Genomic DNA, 19,614 nt, shown 5'->3' with positions numbered 1-19,614 from the left:
TTAAAAGTCGCATATGTATTCCAGGTCCAACCTGGCTTACAGAAAGTGCATCTGTCTGCAGAAAAGGACATTAACACCCACTTTAACTGTTCTTGTTCTGCATCATGAAACAAGGCTACTACATTAACCCCTTAAGGACCAAGCCCATTTTGGCTTTAAGGACCAGAGTGTTTTTTGCACATCTGACCACTGTCACTTTAAACATTAATAACTTTGGAATGCTTTTAGTTATCATTCTGATTCCGAGATTGTTTTTTCATGACATATTCTACTTTAACATAGTGGTAAATATTAATGGTAACTTGCATCCTTTCTTGGTGAAAAATCCCAAAATTTGATGAAAAATTTGATGAAAAATTTGGCATTTTTCTAACTTTGAAGCTTTTGGCTTGTAAGGAAAATGTATATTACAAATATTATTATTTTTTTTTTTTGATTCACATATACAATATGTCTACTTTATGTTTGCATCAAACAATTGATGAGTTTTTACTCTTGGAAGACATCAGAGGGCTTCAAAGTTCAGCAGCAATTTTCAAATTTTTCACAAAATTTTCAAACTCACTATCTTTCAGTGACTAGTTCAGGTTTGAAGTGGATTTGAAGGGTCTTCATATTAGAAATACCCCACAAATTACCCCATAATAAAAACTGCACCCCCCCCCCCCCCAAGTATTCAAAATGACATTCAGTCAGCGTTTTAACCCTTTAGGTGTTAATCAGGAATAGCAGCAAAGTGAAGGAGAAAATTCACAATCTTCCTTTTTTACACTCGCATGTTCTTGTAGACCCAATAAGCACATACCTCATTTGTCTATGTAAAGTGTTCAGCGGGCGCAGTAGAGGGCTCAGAAGCAAAGGAGCAACAAGGGGATTTTGGAGAGTACGTTTTTCTGAAATGGTTTTTGGGGGGCATGTTGCATTTAGGAAGCTCCTATGGTGCCAGAACAGCAAAAAAAAAACACATGGCATACCATTTTGAAAACTAGACCCCTTGAGGAACGTAACAAGGAATAAAGTGAGCCTTTAATACCCCACAGGTGTTTCACAACTTTTGCATTGTGTTTAGCCCAAAATTTCACTTTTTTGCAAGGGTTAATAGCAGAAAATACCCCCCAAAATTTGTAACCCCATCTCTTCTGAGTATGGAGGTACCCCATAAGTTGACCTGAAGTGCACTATGGGCGAACTACAATGCTCAGAAGAGAAGGAGTCATATTTGGCTTTTTGAAAGCAAATTTTGCTTGGGGGGCTTGTCGCATTTAGGAAGCCCCTATGGTGCCAGGACAGCAAAAGAAAACCCACATGGCATACCACTTTGGAAACTAGACCCCTTGAGGAACGTAACAAGGGGTGCAGAGAGCATTTACCCCCCACTGGTGTCTGACAGATATTTGGAACAGTGGGCTGTACAAAAGTTTTCATTTTCACGGACCACTGTTCCAAAGATCTGTCAGACACCTGTGGGGGGGGGGGGGGGGGGGAAATTCTCATTGCACCCCTCATTACATTCTGTGAGGGGTCTAGTTTACGAAATGGGGTCACATGTGTTTTTTTTTTTTTTGCGTTTGTCAAAACCGCTGTAACAATCAGCCACCCCTGTGCAAATCACCTCAAATGTACATGGTGCACTCTCCCTTCTGGGCCTTGTTGTGCGCCCCCAGAGCACTTTGTGCCCACATATGGGGTATCTCCATACTCGGGAGAAATTGCGTTACAAATTTTGGGGGGCTTTTTTCCCTTTTACCTCTTGTGAAAATGTAAAGTATGGGGCAACACCAGCATGTTAGTGTAAAAAAATTTTTTTACACTAACATTCTGGTGTAGACCCCAACATTTCCTTTTCATGAAGGACTAAAGGAGAAATAGCCCCCCCAAAACTTGTAACGCAATTTCTTCCGAGTATGGCGATACTCCATATGTGTCCCTAAACTGTTGACTTGAAATACGACAGGGCTCCAAAGTGAGAGAGCGCCATGCGCGTTTGAGGCCTAAATTAGGGACTTGCATAGGGGTGGACATAGGGGTATTCTATGCCAATGATTCCCAAGCAGGGTGCCTCCAGCTGTTGCAAAAATCCCAGCATGCTTGGACAGTCAATGGCTGTCCGGCAATACTGGGAGTTGCTGTTTTGCAACAGCTGGAGGCTCTGCTTTGGAAACAGTGGCGTACGGGATGTTCTTATTGGGGGGGGGGGGGTACTGTGTAGGGGTATGTGTATATGTAGTGTTTTTAACTTTTTATTTTATTGTGTGGTTGTGTAGTGTAGTGTTTTTAGGGTACAGTCACACGGGCAGGGGATTACAGCGAGTTTCCCAGCGCAAAATTTGCTGCATCTCAAACTTGCAGCGAGAAACCCACTGTAAAACCCTCGCCCATGTGAATGTACCCTGTACATTCACAGGGGGGTGCACCAGCTGTTGCAAAACCAGCTGTTGGTCTGTTAGTGCATGCTGGGAGTTATAGTTTTGCAACAGCTGGAGGCACACAGGTTAGGAAACACTGAGTTAGAAACAGACAATGTTTCCCAACCAGTGTGTCTCCAGTTGTTGCAAAACTACAACTCCCAGCATGCACTGACTGTCCAGACATGCTGGGAGTTGTAGTTCGGCAACATCTGAAGGGCCAGATGTTGCTGAACTAAAACTCCCAGCATGCCTGGACAGTCAGTGCATGCTGGGAGTTGTAGTTTTGCAACAGCTGGAAGAGCACAGATTGGAGACCATTATACAATGGTCTCCAAAGTGGGGCCCTCCAGAAGTTGCTAAACTACAACTGCCAGCATGCCCAGACAGCCAAAGGCTTTCTGGGCATGCTGGGAGTTGTAGTTTTCAGTCTCCTAGAAGCAGCAGTGAAGATCTTCACTGCTGCCTCTGAGGACCATGTACTTACCTGCCGGTTCCGTCGCTGCTCCTCCACGTGGCTGGTCCCGTCGCTGCTCCAGGTAAGGCCGCCGGTCCCCGCGTATTTCCCACCCATGCCGCAGGTCCCCGCGAGGGGGATCTAAACTTTCACCCCAGGTCACTGTGATTGGTCCACAGGGACCAATCACAGTGATCGCTGACCAGGACCATCAATGGATGGTCCTGGGGGGGGAAGCAAAAGTTGTCTCCTGCTGGAAACAGCGGGACTTCTGCTAGTTAACCTGTGCGATTCTGCGCAGCGCCGGGTTAACTTTATGCCTTTTATAAACGGTGGGGTGCGCGAACGCACTGCACAACCCGCCGTTTATAAACGGCAGTCTGCGAGAAGGGGTTAATGTTATTGTGAATTATAGAAAAAATTTATTAAAATACTAATAACTATTAATTTTAAGGTAGAAAATACACTGCACACCTTGTTAATTTTTGGACACCTACATGCTGGCGTACCCACTAAATTTTAAAATGAATGTTGTGTTAAAATAGAACAAGGCAAAAACAATTGTGTAAGAATTTTTAGACTATGTAAATAACCCATATGTGGCACTAAAATTTTTCCTAAAAAAAAAAAAGAAACATCCACAGCTTCATGCACATTTTGGGGTGGCTATCGTTAACGTATCGAGCTGTTTTTTAATTTTATTTTTTGTGGCTTCACTATTGTTTATGTGCCTGCTCGTGCTACGCTGTCTTCCTTCCTGACATAAACTCCGGCCTCAGCGCAGTGACGCAAGACTCCGTCCACCAACGTCACTAAATGCAGGCTCAAAATTAAACAAAAAAGCCTCCAGAGTACGGATATTCATGGTGTGGCATAATAGTATGTTTTTAATATTTTTTTATTTCTGAGGAGGGCGGATGGGTTGATGCAGGATAGTTGGAGTGCAGCTATTTAGTGCCAGGCAGGCCAGTCAGGGTGTCACCCGATGCGGTACACCCCCCCCCCCCCCCCCCCTCCACGTCACTCTCTAGCAACGCTACTGGTAATAAAGGGTAGATAAAGAACTTCGGCTATTAACATAAAGAAAACTTTTCTGCTTTAAAAAAGGCTTTTGTAAGCAGGTTTCCCCGGTTTTTGCTTACGTGTGATTTATTCATCAAGGTCGTGCGACTATTTGTTAAAAAGGTTGCATGTAAGCAAAAGTATGTTGAAAAAAAATTGTCATATAAAAGCCATACGTTTTAAAAGAATGATAAATCTCCTTCTATATGTGTTTTGTCTTTGCAGAGTGCAAAGTGTGGAGGAACCCTCTTAATCTCTTCAGAGGAGCAGAGTACAACAGGTAGTCATTGTATCTGACCTTAAGTTGTACAGTCGCTTGAGCTGTGCCCCATTAATTTCACTAGTATCCATAGTAGGTCACAAGACAAACATACAAACATTGATCTTGTTGTCCACAGAAACTACCGTAGTTGGCATCCATATTTAGTTTTTCCTGAGTAGCTAAAGCATTTAATGTTAAAGAATCAGTCCAATTGGTTGCATTGGGCAACGTTGACACATCTAACTTACACACTTCGGGCATATTGTGTTTAGCAGGCATATGTGTATATTAAGTGGTGCTTACAGCATGTGAAGTGTAGAGAAATCCCAGCAGCCAGGAAACCATACCTATTAGTGATGTTCCTGCTGACATCTACATTTCCAGGGTTTATTGTCTGTGTATGCTCTGCTGGCTTTACATTCCACATGTTTGCCCGCCCAAATAAAGAAACTAAATGTGATGCATGAATGAGTCTGTTCAGATTGTTATGTGTAAACTTATTATGCTAACTTTACCAAGATTACTTTAATATTCCATGTTATTAGCCTTTACGTGCCACTTTAGTAACTGCCCACCCTAGGGAAATGGGTATAAATGCTGTTCTATCATGTAGTGTACTTTTTTCTAGTGCATATTTTTTTGTTAGTTGTAAAGCAGTAGATTACACCATAACAGTGAACTGCTGTTTGGAGCATTAGGAGTTGCTATTTGTACTACAAGATAGGGCCGGGTGATCCGGCCTAAGGGCTCGTTTACAGGGGCGGATCCACAGCATATTTTACGCTGCCGATCTGCCAACAATGGATCCCTCCAGTGTGTCTCAGATGTGCCTGCTCGGAGCGGAGATCCACCACTACGTGCAGACACACTGGAATGTGTGAGTCGCCGCGTGCATGCACAGTATGCTCGCACACATCATAGCTGCTTTCGACCTAGGATCTGCCAGTATGAATGAGCGCTAAAACAAAAATGTTGTAATATATGATAGGTGGGGGGGGGGGGGGGGGGGGTAGGAGCGTATGGAGGATTGTCTGACTGCAAGGTTTCCCATACGGGGACGTATGAGGGTTCATTGTTTGCGCCATGATGTTTTATGTTTTTAGTGATACCATTCTAGTTTTGATGGGACTTTTTGATCCGTTTTTATTCTTTTTTTTTTTCTGGTATAAGAAGCAATCAAAAAAACACAAATCTTGACTTTGGTATTTTTTTTTGTTTACGCCATTGACTGTGTTTGCTTAATTAACATTATAGTTTAATTGTTATTTTTAACAATTTATTCAACATTTTTTAGTCCCCTAAGGAAAACATTATCTGCAATCTTCAGATTGCATACACCAATCAATGCTGCTCCATAGGAAAGTGTTGATCTGTTATTAGTGCTCCATTGCTACAGCCTGCAATGACTGGCTGCAGCATAGGAGCGCTGATTGCACGGCAGGGAAGCAGGTAAGAGACTTCTCTCAGTCTTTACAGCTGATCGGGACATTGCTATTTTCCCGTGATGCTCCCGATCAGCTCCGCTGAGCTACTGGAAACAGGTTTCGGCACTTAGACCCCCTGGCCAACTTTGATCGCGGCATCTAAAGGGTTAAAGATGTGCTTTAACTGCAGACTGTCAGCTTTAATTTGAGGGTATTTACATCCAAATCAGGTGAACGGTGTAGGAATTACAGCAGTTTGCATATGTGCCTCCCACTTGTTAGGGGACCAAAAGCAATGGGACAATTGGCTTCTCAGTTGTTCCATGGCCAGGTGTGTGTTATTCCCTCATTATCCCGATTACAATGAGGAGATAAAAGGTCCAGAGTTAATTTCAAATGTGTTATTTGCATTTGGAATCTGTTGCTGTCAATTCTCAAGATGAGATCCAAAGAGCCATCACTATCAGTGAAGCAAGCCATCATTAGGCTGAAAAAAAAAAAAACATCAGAGTGAGAGCCAAAACATTAGGTGTAACCAAAACAACTGTTTAGAACATTCTTAAAAAGAAGGAACGCATCGGTGAGCTCAGCAACACCAAAAGACCTGGAAGACCAAGGAAGACAACTGTGGAGGATGACTGAATAATTATTTCCCTGGTGAAGAAAACCCCCTTCACAACAGTTGGCCAGATCAAGAACACTCTCCAGGAGGTAGGCGTATCTGTGTCAGTCAACAATCAAGAGAAGACTTCACCAGAGTGAATACAGAGGGTTAACCACAAGATGGAAGCCATTGGTGAGCCTCAAAAACAGGAAGGCCAGATTAGAGTTTGCCAAACGACATCTAAAAAAGCCTTCACAGTTCTGGAACAACATCCTATGGACAGATGAGACCAAGATCAACTTGTACCAGAGTGATGGGAAGAGAAGAGTATGGAGAAGGAAAGGAACTGCTCATGATCCTAAGCATACCACCTCATCAGTGAAGCATGGTGGTGGTAGTGTCATGGCGTGGGCATGTATGGCTGCCAATGGAACTGCTTCTCTTGTATTTATTGATGGTGTGACTGCTGACAAAAGTAGCAGGATGAATTCTGAAGTGTTTCGGACAATATTATCTGCTCATAGTCAGCAAAATGCTTCAGAACTCATTGGAGGGCGCTTCACAGTGCAGATGGACAATGACCCAAAGCATACTGCAAAAGCAACTAAAGCATACTGCAAAAGCAACCAAAGAGTTTAAGGGAAAGAAGTGGAATGTTATGCAATGGCCAAGTCAATCACCTGACCTGAATCCGATAGAGCATGCATTTCACTTTCTGAAGGGAAAATGCCCCAAGAACAAGCAGGAACTGAAGACAGTTGCAGTAGAGGCCTGGCAGAGCATCACCAGGAATGAAACCCAGCAATGTCCGGTGAGGTCTCTGCGTTCCAGAATTCAGGCTGTAATTAACTGCAAAGGATTTGCAACCAAGTATTAAAAAGTCCCATTACTTTTGGTCTCTTAACAAGTGGGAGGCACATATGCAAACTGTTGTAATTCCTACACCATTTGCACAGGTACACATTTCCTAAAATTTCACTTAAGTGCACAATTTGCTGTGGTTTACTCTTTGCCCATATTTTGCGACTTTTATAAATACACCAAAAGAGCAAGTCCATGCCTGGGCTGGTGTACATTTGTGACTTTTTGAGGTGTTTGAAATCTAAATGCAGATAATAAATCAGTTACCACAGTACAATGATAAATTCTCTTCCCATGAGTTTTCATGTGGAATTTAAGTCTGGATTTTCTTTCCAAAACCACCTGAAATGTTAATACTTTAAAAAAAACTCTGTGAACATCCCCTAAGCATTTTTAAGAAAAGATTTTCATGTATACATGGCCCAGTTTAATACATACAGTGGGTTCAGGGATTTATATTCTACAGACAGTAAGACAGAATATGTTTACTTTCTAAAGCAATGGTAGATAAATAAACCCAGATTTGTAAGTAAATAAACCCATATCGGAAACTGCAGATAGAAAATGTGGTGCCTCAGAAGAAAGGCAGACCACCATGGAAAAATTATGTATAGGCAGCCTTTTTTTGGGGCCAGTTCTGATACATGAGGCTGTTTATGTACATGTGCATTGTAGCATATGGATAAGTGTTTCCAATAGGGGGTCAAGTTAGGTGAATCTTCCTCTACTTTCCACCCTTCATCACTCGATGATCTGTCTGATGTCAGTATTCTTTACACTGGCTGCTCGATTAACTGTGAGAGAGAGTGCCTCATGTAACCACGTAAGTGCATTTCATGTAAATTCACTCAACACTGCTGAAAATGAGTACCAGTTGTAAGTCTGGGTATTCAGAGTGGGGTTGGAGCTAACCACAGAATTCCACTGTGTTTCAAGGCTAGCCACATGATTAACTGAGTAAGGTTTGTTTAGAAGGAATGACTCAGTGTGGATGTCAGGCCATGTCTAAGCACTCTGCGTGTAGGTGTCTTTTGGTTTCCTCAAAAGTACATGTTTTATTGTGCTCCTATTCGTCTTTATAATATTAGATTTTTTTTCATGGATGCAGGTCAGTGTGCTTTAACACCTATTAAACTTTTTGTTTGATATGTAAAATTCTTATGGCACGATTGAAAGAATAATTTACATGTCAGCCTAACAGGTTGTGAGTAACCTTGATCTCATGACAATGACACCTGTCAAGGCATGGGCTGTATTAGGTAGAAAGGGAACAGTCAGTTGTTAAAGCTAATGTGTTGGAGAAATGAACAAGTGTATGATTCTAAGGAAATTTGACAAAAGTATACTGTATTGGCTAATTGGTTAGACAACTGACCTAGAACAACTCCAATTTAGCAAGTCTTGAGGGGATCCGAGGGTGATCCCATAATTCAGTGGTTAGTACCTACCAAAGTGACCAAATAATAAATCTGTTAACTGGCAGTATGATCATGGGTGCCAAGGGCTAATTGGTGCATGAGGGGAGTAAAGGCTAGACTGTCCGAGCCCACATAAGGCTTAATGTAGCACACATTTCTCCAAAAGTCAAAGTGCAGGTCCGGAGTTTCAGGCCTGTGTAATCTTCAGCTCTAGCCTGGGGAGGCACAGCCCAACCTGGGTGGTACAGTTGGCAAGGCCACCATACCACGCTCAGCAAAGTTCAGTGCATAAGTTCCACTTATCAGAAAAGGACTTGTGCATGGAACTTTACTGAGCGTAATATGGTTGTCAGGGCAACTGAACTGCCCAGCGTGGCATGCATCTCTATGTATTTTTGACTGGTAGTATGACCCATTTCTCTCAAGTGATTTCAGATATGGTTGGTAAAAATATGGCAAAAATCATAGTGAAAGACAGAACTGTGTGCATGTGTGGAAAAGGCCTAAGGGGGGAGTCACACATGAAGGTTTTGTGGCAGTTTTGATCTGCTTTTTAAGTCAAACATAGCAGAGGATCCACAAACAAAGGAAAAAACTTCTCTTTTGCTTCTAAAACTACATGTGTGATTCCAATATTGATTTCTATTTTTACTTTGCAATGGGGAATTCTTGCTGGACAGGAAAAAGTAAGGTATGCCTATTGCTAAAGGAATTTCTTCTACTCTGTTGAGTTCTAATAATTTGTGTATGGTAAAACTGTAAATGTTCATGCTGACAAGTGTGGCTGTATAACTTATTGTAAGGCCTGGTGTAAGCTAATCTCTGCTCTTAGCTGCTAATTTGTTCCAGCATTAGCTGTCTGGATATCACTAGCAAGTCAATGGTGGACATGTAATAAGAAATGATAAATCTCTCCATTGAGAAATGGCTTGCAAACAGCTTTTGCACACACTGATGATAGGACTCATGTAAAAAAATAGTAAGGGTGGAGAACTAATGCCTCAATAGATTGCTTCACAGAAATTTACTTTCAACTTCCACACAAGTAAGATTTCACGTCATGCTTAAGCTATACTTTTGGTGTAACTTTCCCAGCATGTTACATATACTTTATAAGGACATAAGTATTAGGACACCTCCACACTAAACCTACTGGAGATTTTAGGATTCTACATTTAGATCCATTCGCAGTAAAATGAAATTGATCCTCCTCTCGTAGGCTACAACAGATTACACTCTTTTGGGAAGACTTTCTTTTTGATTTTGGAGTTTGTCTGGGGGCAATTTTTACCCATTTATCTAGAAAAGCATTGATTATTTCTGACACTGGTGTATAACAAGAGGCAATGTCTTTCCACCAAACGGTCTCCACAAATATGGAAGAATACAGTTTGCCAAAATGTCTTGATTTGGCAAAGCATCAAAGAGGTTCTCCAGATGTCAGGTTAAAAAATGTAAATGCTACAGAAGAATATTGGCTAGCTTACCTTTTACCTCAGTTATGTGATGACCAAAAATACATTTGTTTTGTATGTAATCCTCTCATTACTTTTTGGTTGAGCAATTGCTCACTTTTACAATTCCCAAAACGCATTGCTTTCCCTCAGCTCTTTACAGTCCTCCCACTATGCCTTCTTTACTCCCACAGCACTCCTGCCAGTTCCCCGGCTAGAGCTGTTGTAGAACATTGCTCTACAGAGCATACCAGTCTGCGATATGTGCTGTATTTATTCCCTGATGCAGCCTTGCTTATCTAGGCTGTATTTTGTGCCAATGAGACTATATAACGCTATGCAATAGGCATAACATTTTACAGTGAATGCATGCTAATGGCTGCATATAAAAGTCCCCTATGGAGACTTAGAAAGTGTAAAATATTAAATAAATACTGGGTAGCACATGGTAAGTGAGTTTTGTGACATGTTTACTCTGGTGCTGTGCCGTGCGGCATCCATTGCATCCGCGACGCCGTGTCTGTGCGGAGGCGCTGCCCAGGTTCTGGTATGGGTGGCATTGGGGCTGCTCTGCCCCCTGTGGGCACTGGTGTTTTGGTGGTGGTGGTCGCTAAGGATGAGTGAATCGAATCTGACGAATCCGAATTCGTTACAAATTTCAGGAAAACCGCTTCATTAAACTCAATTTAGTGCGGTCCAGGCTCCAGGCGTATCTAAAATGGTGGATCCACATGTGAGGACATGGGGCACGGAATCCTGGGAAGGCAGGATAACCCTGAATCACATGTAGCATGCAACCTATCAACAGCTAGCCACCCCTGTGATGTCACAGCCTTATATAATTGGCAGCCATCTTGTGGCCAGTCACTTCAGCCTTTTATTGCAGAGAGAGAGAGAGGGACAGACAGCAGTGTGTTGCACAGAATTAGCATTTTTACAGCAGCAATTCATCTCCCAGTCACATCAGCGCTCTATTGCAGAGAGGGACAGAGAGCAGTGTGTTGCACAGAAAAGCTTTTTGACAGCAGCGATTCACCTCAAGCCCAAATCCAGCCTAGAAGCACTGATAGAAAAGGGAGTTAGATTGAGAGAGAGAGTACAATTTTGTGTAGTACACAGCGACTGTGTGCTGCAGCACTGGTGTATACAACAACTGAAAAGCTATTAGTTAGGGTGAGCAGAGCACTAAAAGCATATTGTCCTCTATTAAGTGTAACCTGTGCGTACATCTAAATGGTGTATCATTTTGTTCCTGTTAAAGTCTTAAGGGCCTAGATACTGTGAAAGGCCAGGCAAAAGTACACACCTGCTGGTGTTGTAGACAAATACTGTTTTAAGTGTAGTGGAGCATATTGTACTCCCCTCATATACGCACTAAGTATGTCAGGCAGAGAAGTGCCAGGACGTGTACAGAGGAGTGGCAGAGACCTAAATGGATCAGGCAGAGGTTGCAGCAGACTAGTGGCGAGTGGCAGCAAAAGTCGCAGCGAGAGGCCTGAGCTCCTGGTATCAGCTATTGGTCGTGTCTCGACCAGCAACCCATCTGTCGTCATGATTGGTTAACACGGTCATCCATTTCATCATAAGTGACCTCGGACACCCCCAGTCAACAGTCGGTAGGTTCCTCAGACACAACCCTAAGTTGGCATGGCCCAGGTGCAGTCCCTGTCCTCCCCTTGCCTCTGTCCTATGCTTTTCCCTCCCTCAGGAGGCTGTGGGTTCAGCTCCAATATTTAGTGAGGATGATCTACTAGAGGACAGTCAGCAGCTGCTGCCCAGCCAAAAAGTGGAGGAGACATCTGTCGCTTCCTCTGCTAGGTGGGCAAGTAGTAATGAGGAAAGTGTCGTGGGAAGTGGTGTTGCGAGCGTTCAGGCTCCTGAAGCAGACACTGTTGAGGAACCTGAGGAGGACATCAGTGAGGTGCAGACACAACTCTATGATAAAGCCGATCGCACTTGGGAACGTGGTGCCGAAGGGGCTTTATCATCATCCGGAGAAGAGGGTTGCAGGTTGCCCGTGAGGCAGCAGCTGAGCCAGCAAAGTGGTAGCATGGTTGGCAGTCAGCATGGTGGCAGAAGTGGAAAGTCTTGAGCCAAACGCGCCCGAGGTAGACTAAACACTTTGCGGCAGCCTACCTTCCCAGGAGGTAGTGAAACAGGGGTTCCTGCAGTCGGCGGCAGTAACAGTCAATCAGTGCGGACTGTTGGTGGGAAAATCAGCTACTTGGCGATGTTAACCTGCCCACATGCAAGATGTGTCGGCAGAAGGTGAAGCGTGGCCAGGGTCCCAATGTTGGCCCTGCTTCAACATATGCCGCTTCCCCATAAAGCGGCCTGGGAGAACCGTGGCTCCGATGTGGTGGTCCAGCCAGCTGCATCACCCAGTGGCATGCCGATCCCTGTTTCAGCCAGCCAAAGCTGCACCACCTCAGCTGAAGGGAGTTGTGTGTCATACCCATCTTCTGTCGCTCCAGATTCTCCTGCTCCTCCTACTTTGAGTTAGTCATTCCACCTGCAATCCATCGGCGAAGCCATGTCAAAGAGACAACAGTATACGGCCACTCATCCAATGGCGCAGAAGCTGAATGTGCTCCTGTCAAAGTTGCTGGTGCTGCAGTCCCTCTTTTCAAGTGGTGAACTCTGCACATTTCAGAGAACTGATGGCTTGTGCCGAGCCCAAAGTGGAGAGTCCCAAGCCATCATTTTTGCCAAGAAGGCAGTACCAGCCCTGCACAATTTTGTGGAACAGAAGGTGGGCCAGTCCTTGAGCCTGTCGGTGTGTACCAAAGTGCACTGCACCGCCGACGTGTGGCGCTGTAAATACGGTCAGGAACAATATAAATGTCCTTTACGGCCCGCTGGGTGAATGTGGTTCCTGCACAGCCACAGCAGCAACTTGGACAGGTCACGCCGCTTCCACCTCCACCGTCTCAGGCCGTTGGTTCTGTGAAAGTGTGTGACTCCGCCTCCTCCACCGTGTCCTCAGCCTCCACTGCACGGACAAGTCTCAGTGCCCCTCCAGCATACCATGTGCAGGGCACGGCGGTGTCACGCTGTTCTTCACATGGTTTGTCTTGGCGAACAGAGTCGCACAGGGAAGGAACTGCTAAAAGTAATTCATCAAGAAATCGAATGATAGCTTACTCCACGAAAACTGGAAATTGGAACCAATGTGAACGACAACGGGAAGAACATCTTGTCTGCATTGCGGCAGGGAAGCCTGTGACATGCACACGTGTTCAATCTGGTTGTCAAGTGGTTCCTAAAGTGTTACCCCATCTGCAAGACATCCTAACAATGGGAAGGAAACTTTGCATGTTCTTCAGCCACCCGTACACTGCAAAGCACACCCTCCCTGAGCTGCAGCATCAGAACGGTATCCCCCAACATAGTGTGATTTGCGACGTTTCCACACGTTGGAATTCCACCCTCCATATGTTGGACCGACTATACAGAGTAAAGCCATCACCGATTTCTTTATGATCCAAGCGGATAAGGGTACTCCCCTGTGTAACTTCAATACCAACCAGTGGCAGCTCATACGTGACACCTGCCGATTGCTCAGGCCCTTTGAGGAAGCCACATTATTAGTCAGTCGCCAGGATTACGGAATGAACAACTTCATTCCACTGCTTCATCTACTACAACATGTGTTGGAAACAATGGCTGGTCAGGGCACTGGAGGTGTGGCGCCTACATCTCACAGCCACATGAGCCCTGTGGGGGCTGAACTGGAGGAGGAAGATGAGGGGAGGGGCACAGTGGAGCACAGTTTAGGTTTTGCGAGATGGGCGGTTTTTCTAGTCATCTGACAGGAGAGGAGGAGCAGGAGCAGCTAGAGGGTTATGAAGAAGGTGAGACAGAGGACCAAGATACACAGTGGCAGTATGCATTGTAGATGGAGGCAGGGAGTCCCTTCGATTCACTTGCACAAATGGCACGTTGCATGCTCTCTTGCGTAGTGACCGCCAAATTGTCACCATTCGGCAGTGGGATGACTTCTGGGTGCCCTTTTTACACCCACGGAGAGGGAGGACAAACTGACCTACTACAGAGACATCCTACGTAGTCAGTTGGCTACCTATCTGCGACATTGTGCATCCTCTCGCAGGTCTGAGTCGGGGGGGCCCTATGTGCTCACCTTCCACTGCCATGGCTGCTGTTGAGGGGTGGGGTGGCAGGAGCAGTGCCAGCTCCATCAGCATCAGCCTGAGTCTACAGTCACTGATGAGTAGCTTTGTTCCACTTTTCAAGGAGCTATTTATAACTCTCAAAGCAAAAAAAGGGGGAGAAGTACACCATGTAGCGCACACCCAATCAATGTACAAAAAATCTTTATTAGAAAATGCATAAATCACTTTAGACAACAAGAAACCCCCTTTAAACGAGGCATAAACATGCCCTCCCTCAAAAGGGGGGAGCCCGTAGGACCCCTCCCAGGACACCTGTGTAAATATATAAGTTCTAACACTGCCTCTAAATGTACATCCAAATAACAAGATAGTTCAATATCTATACAATCTGCATATGTTACAACAGACTCCCTGCCAAATACAATATACAATATACAACCTGATTAAAGGGAAATCCCCAAGTGTAGCAGACAAGAGGCTGGGAAATGCAAGAATCAAGAAGTAATATAATGAATGATCCCTATACAGGCGTCCCCCTGAACCCCACGCGTTCCGTCACCTACTGGTGACTTCCTCAGGGGATATAACACCTCTGAGGAAGTCACCAGCATATCTTCGATAAACTTCAAAGGGGAGCCTGTCCCCTCCTGGGGTTGTTACCCTTTATCATCACTAATGCTCTAAATACTTCCCCAACTGATAGTGGTCCATTTAACTCCTCTAGTTCTTCCTCTGGAATCCTCGGTAGTGCTTTTCCCATCAAATAATTATTTAATTCCTCCTCATAGAATTTAGACTCCGACTTATATAATGCTTCAAAGTATCTATCAAATTCTTCAATTATACTTTCAGGTTTATTCTGCAGCTCACCATTCCTATTTTTAATAGCTTGAATTGTTCCCTTTCCCTGTTGGTTATTAATAAGCACCATCAATCTTTTATTGGGTTTTCCCATTTCCATAAATCTCTGCTGTCCTTTAAAACTTGCCTTTTTTTTAAACTTTTCTCAATTAAGTATGTATCTAATTTCTCTTGTTTATCTTCCAAATCCTTTTTATTTTCTACTGAGTTTTCCATTTAAAATGTTTTCTCTGCTATTTAAACTGCTTCTGTTAGATTTTTTTCCCCATCATATTATATTCTTTCTTCTTTTTATTAATTACCCATATTATCCCCCCCCCCCTGTAAGAATGCTTTCATTGTTTCCCAAACTATTTGATCTGTGGCGTTATCCCAATTCCTATCAAAAAATTCAATCAGATGTTGTTTTATTATCTCATTATCTATCTGTTCAAACCAATGTGCGTTTATTCTATGTATACCCCCTAAATTTTCCACCCCCGTATCAATCTTAATACATAGCGGAGAATGGTCAGAAATACATCGATAATTTATCCCCTTATATACCCTCGCTCATCCCCTAAACATAGATCTATACGAGACATTGTTTTACAGGTCTTATTCCAACATGAATATATATTTTTCCCTGGATTACGAATTCTCCATATATCTTACAGGCCTACTTCATCACAGAATTTTTTCAACAGGGATTGACCATGACAGATTTTCTTTGTATTTAACAATCTCAGCCTGTCTATATTTTCATTCATTACGCAATTTACATCCCCTTGGATAAAAAGGGGACATTCTTTAACCCTCTGCCAAAACCTAAGTATACTTTTAAGAACATCGGATGTGTACGGAGGAGGTGTGTATTCAAATGCCAAAGTGCATATAAATTTTTCCAATTTCCCATATCTCCCCCCTGTCTATCATATATCTCCCAATTAACTTTGTTGTGTATCATAACCGTAACCCCTCTTGCAAGAGTTAAAAAACGAGTGATAGTAATGTGAAATATAATCTTTTGAAATACTGTGTGCCATTTCTTTCACCAAGTGCGTTTCGATTAAAGGGGTACTCCCCTGGAGCAAAATGTTTTAAATCAACTGGTGCCAAAACATTAACCCCTTAAGGACTGAGCCCTTTTTTCACCTTAAGGACTTGGCCATTTTTTGCAAATCTGACCACTGTCACTTTAAACATTAATAACTCTGGAATGCTTTTAGTTATCATTCTGATTCCGAGATAGTTTTTTCGTGACATATTCTACTTTAACTTAGTGGTAACATTTTATGGTAACTTGCATCCTTTCTTGGTGAAAAATCCCCAAATTTGATGAAAAATTAGAAAATTTTGCATTTTTCTAACTTTGAAGCTCTCTGCTTGAAAAAATAGGGTTGTTTCTCTGTATACCACCCATAATATCAAGGAGAATTTTACTCCATTAAAATGCATCCTCTTCTTTACCTATTTAAAATCCATGCGTTTTTTTGTGTCTCGAATAAGTAATCAGGGAATAAAATTATCTTTTTACCATTATACCCAGCGCCCCATTTTTTCCCCCTCAATGCACGTAATATTCTTTCCTTGTCCCCTTCATTCAATAACCTTACCAATATTGTTCTAGGATTACTACCCGGTGGAGGCGGTCGCGTCGGGACCCGGTGTGCTCTCTTAACTCCAAACGTGGAGGACAATTTTCCCTTCCCACATTGCTCAGTTATCCAATTTTGTATAAAGCGCACCGGGTCTTTCCTTTCCCTCGGCCCTCCCTGGTAACCCAATCAATCTCAAATTCCCTCTCCTAGATCTATCTTCCATTTCTGTTACTTTTTGCATCAAAAATGTATTCTCTTCCTGCACCTTTTTCCTCTTTATTTTTCAGTGCCTGTGTTTCATCCTGTAAATCCAACAATCTTTCCTCCATTTCTTTACATCTTTCTCTCAATTTTCTCATATCCTCCCTGATTAATGAGACATTGGATCCTATACTTTCTATTTGTCCCGCTAACCCTTCAATAGATGTATTGCATTTGCCTATTGCCTCCAATATCACTTGCATTGTTTCTGTTGGGCCTTCCTCTTCCTCTACTGACACATTTCCATGTACATTTTGTTTTCCATACATATTTTTCTGAGTTACTACTAGTGATGCTATATATCTCTCCATTCACCCCACATTTTTATTTTCTTCTACCGGACTATTTGACTTTCTTTTGGGGGCCATTTTAACAACTATACCCAACACACTTTTTCCACTACTCAAATTCCTAGCAAATGACCATAATGCATAAAATTTTCCAATAAACATAACTTTATCCACTAGAGTCCAACTGTTACTCCGTCCTTTTCTGAGGAAGGGAGGAAAAATGTAGCTCAGTTTTAATCTCAATCCAACCGTGTAGTGTTAATTATGGTACTTCTATTAGATCCATATTCCAAACAACCTTACACACTTTAAATTAGTATGGATTAGTATGTTAATTAGAGAGTTATAGTTTTCAAAGGCAACCAGTACACTCAGTAACTGATCCGACTATAAACTATGTCCGGCTGAGCCCTGCAGTGAGCCCTGCATAAGGGCTCCAGGTTATTATACAAAGGAAAGGGAACTATCTCACCCATCCAGTTGTCCTTTATCGACCACCGGCACGTGTCCCAAGAGTTCCAACCCTGATACCTCTTCTGCTCCTCCGTGCACTCACCACAGTGCAGGCATATTATTTTCTTTTCTTTCAGGGGGCTCCAGCCTCCCAGCATAGGTCTCACTCTCCACTCTTACTCCTCTCTCACCCGGCAGCTGCGTCCGTCTCAGGGCCTCCAATCTTGCTCTGCATGCCTCAGTACCACACCGCCGGATCAATGGGGCTGCTACATACCACCAGAATAGCGGTGCTCCACCACTTCCTCACCCCACAGGAGCAGCATGCAGCAACACACCAGCTCCGATTCCCCTCACCAGACCTCAGTCTCTCTCACCACTTCTGGCGCGTGGAACAGCCCGGCTGGCTCCCGCAGCAGAGCAGGAGCTCCACAGCACTGACTGCGGACTACGTTTTCCCTTCTCAGGGCACAGGTTAAGACCGGCTGTGACTCTGCATATTAGAGGGGGGGCAACTCAATCAGGCATCCCGGCTATCGCCCGGGCACGACAGGCTCCAACTCGTGGTGGGACGCACAAGCTGAGGGCAGGGGGCGGAGCCTGCCTTAGCTTCCTGCCGCCATGCTCCCTTGGGGAGGGGTCGCACCACAGAACTTATAACCCCATTTCTTCTGTGAGCAGAAATATCCCCATCGTGGCCCTAATTTGAAGTCTGGACACATGGTAAGGCCCAAAATGATAGGAGCCCCTGGATGATTTCAGAGCATCAATTTTGCTTGGGAATGTCTTAGGCCCCATTGCACACTTGCCAAAACAAATAAATTCCCCTTAGACTAGAGTCCCTGAGGAATTCATTTTTGGATGTCATGAGTATTTTAACCCCACAGTTTTTTGAACAAATATATGCAAAGTATGTGAAATAATGGAAAATGTCATTTTTTTCCCCACCAGTGTGTCAATTTAAAGTAATTTATTTTGTACTTTGTACATGCACATAACAAATGCAAAATCCTTATTTGAAGTCTGAACACATGGCAGGGCCCAAAAGGATAGGAGCCCCCAGAGGATTTTAGAGCATCAATTTTGCTTGGGAATGTCTCAGGCCCCATTGCACACTGGCCAGAACAATTAAAGGGGTACTCCGGCCCCAATACATGTTATCCCCTATCCAAAGGAGAGAACAGTGCTGCGGAGAGCTCGCAAAGGTGATTGCTGAATGACAGATTGTGTAGGTCCCCAGCGTTGGGACCCCCGCGATCAGACATCTTATCCCCTATCCTTTTGGATAGGGGATAAGATGTATTAGGGCCAGAGTATTCCTTTAAATTCCCCATAATGTACCCCATTCTAAAAACTAGAGTCCCTAAGGAATTCATTTTTGGATGTCATGAGTATTTCCACTCCACAGTTTTTGAACAACTTTATGGAAAGTATGTGAAATAATTAAACAATTCCGTTTTTTTTTTCCACCAGTGTGTCACTTTTAAAATCATTTTTTGTGACTGCGCTTACGAAAATGACAAAATGCACCACAGGATTTATAACTCCATTTCTTCTGTGAACAGAAATATCCCCAGTGTGGCCCTATTTTGAAGTCTGGACACATGGCAGACCTAAAACGATTGGAGTCCCCAGAGGATTTCAGAGCATAAATTTGCTATTGTAGACTTTTTGAGATAATATATATAGGGAAATAAGCGCTAAATGTTAATTAATTTTTTTAGGAAACACTTCACAAAAGATCCAAGAACATGAGTGCCCCCTTGAAGAAAATTTCACCCATCAAAGTATTCATCTAGGGATATAATGGGAATTTTTTTGCCTTTGAAGGGAATTTCAGATGGTAAAATGGGGAAAAAGCGGATGTAAAATAATTTTTTTTAAAAACAGGGAGTATGAGAAATGAAAATTTTTATTTATTTATTTATTTTTACAGTTTTTTTTTTTTTTTTTCAAATCAGTGGCTGTATGGTAATCCCAAAATCATTCACCAGTACAGAGGGGCACGTTTCACAAATATGGGTTGTTTTTTTTTCGAATCCCTCTTGCATAGAAGACGCGACAACGTTTTTGGGGTCTCCTTTTCTTT

At 43.2% G+C, this 19,614-nt stretch overlaps 1 protein-coding gene across 6 annotated transcripts in view; it reads left to right on the top strand.

Annotated features, from left to right (window-relative positions):
- ST7L (suppression of tumorigenicity 7 like) overlaps window positions 1-19,614 on the top strand; it is a 193,484-nt gene that overhangs the window by 34,963 nt on the left and 138,907 nt on the right. For all 6 annotated transcript variants that reach the window (XM_056558288.1, XM_056558289.1, XM_056558287.1 and 3 more), the window contains exon 4: window positions 4,150-4,204. In XM_056558288.1, coding sequence (XP_056414263.1) covers window positions 4,150-4,204 — 55 coding nt within the window. The remainder of the gene's footprint in view (window positions 1-4,149; window positions 4,205-19,614) is intronic.

Source organism: Hyla sarda, chromosome 2 (assembly GCF_029499605.1).
Source record: "Hyla sarda isolate aHylSar1 chromosome 2, aHylSar1.hap1, whole genome shotgun sequence".
Lineage (NCBI taxonomy): Eukaryota > Metazoa > Chordata > Amphibia > Anura > Hylidae > Hyla > Hyla sarda.
This window is presented reverse-complemented; position numbering and strand designations above follow the sequence as displayed.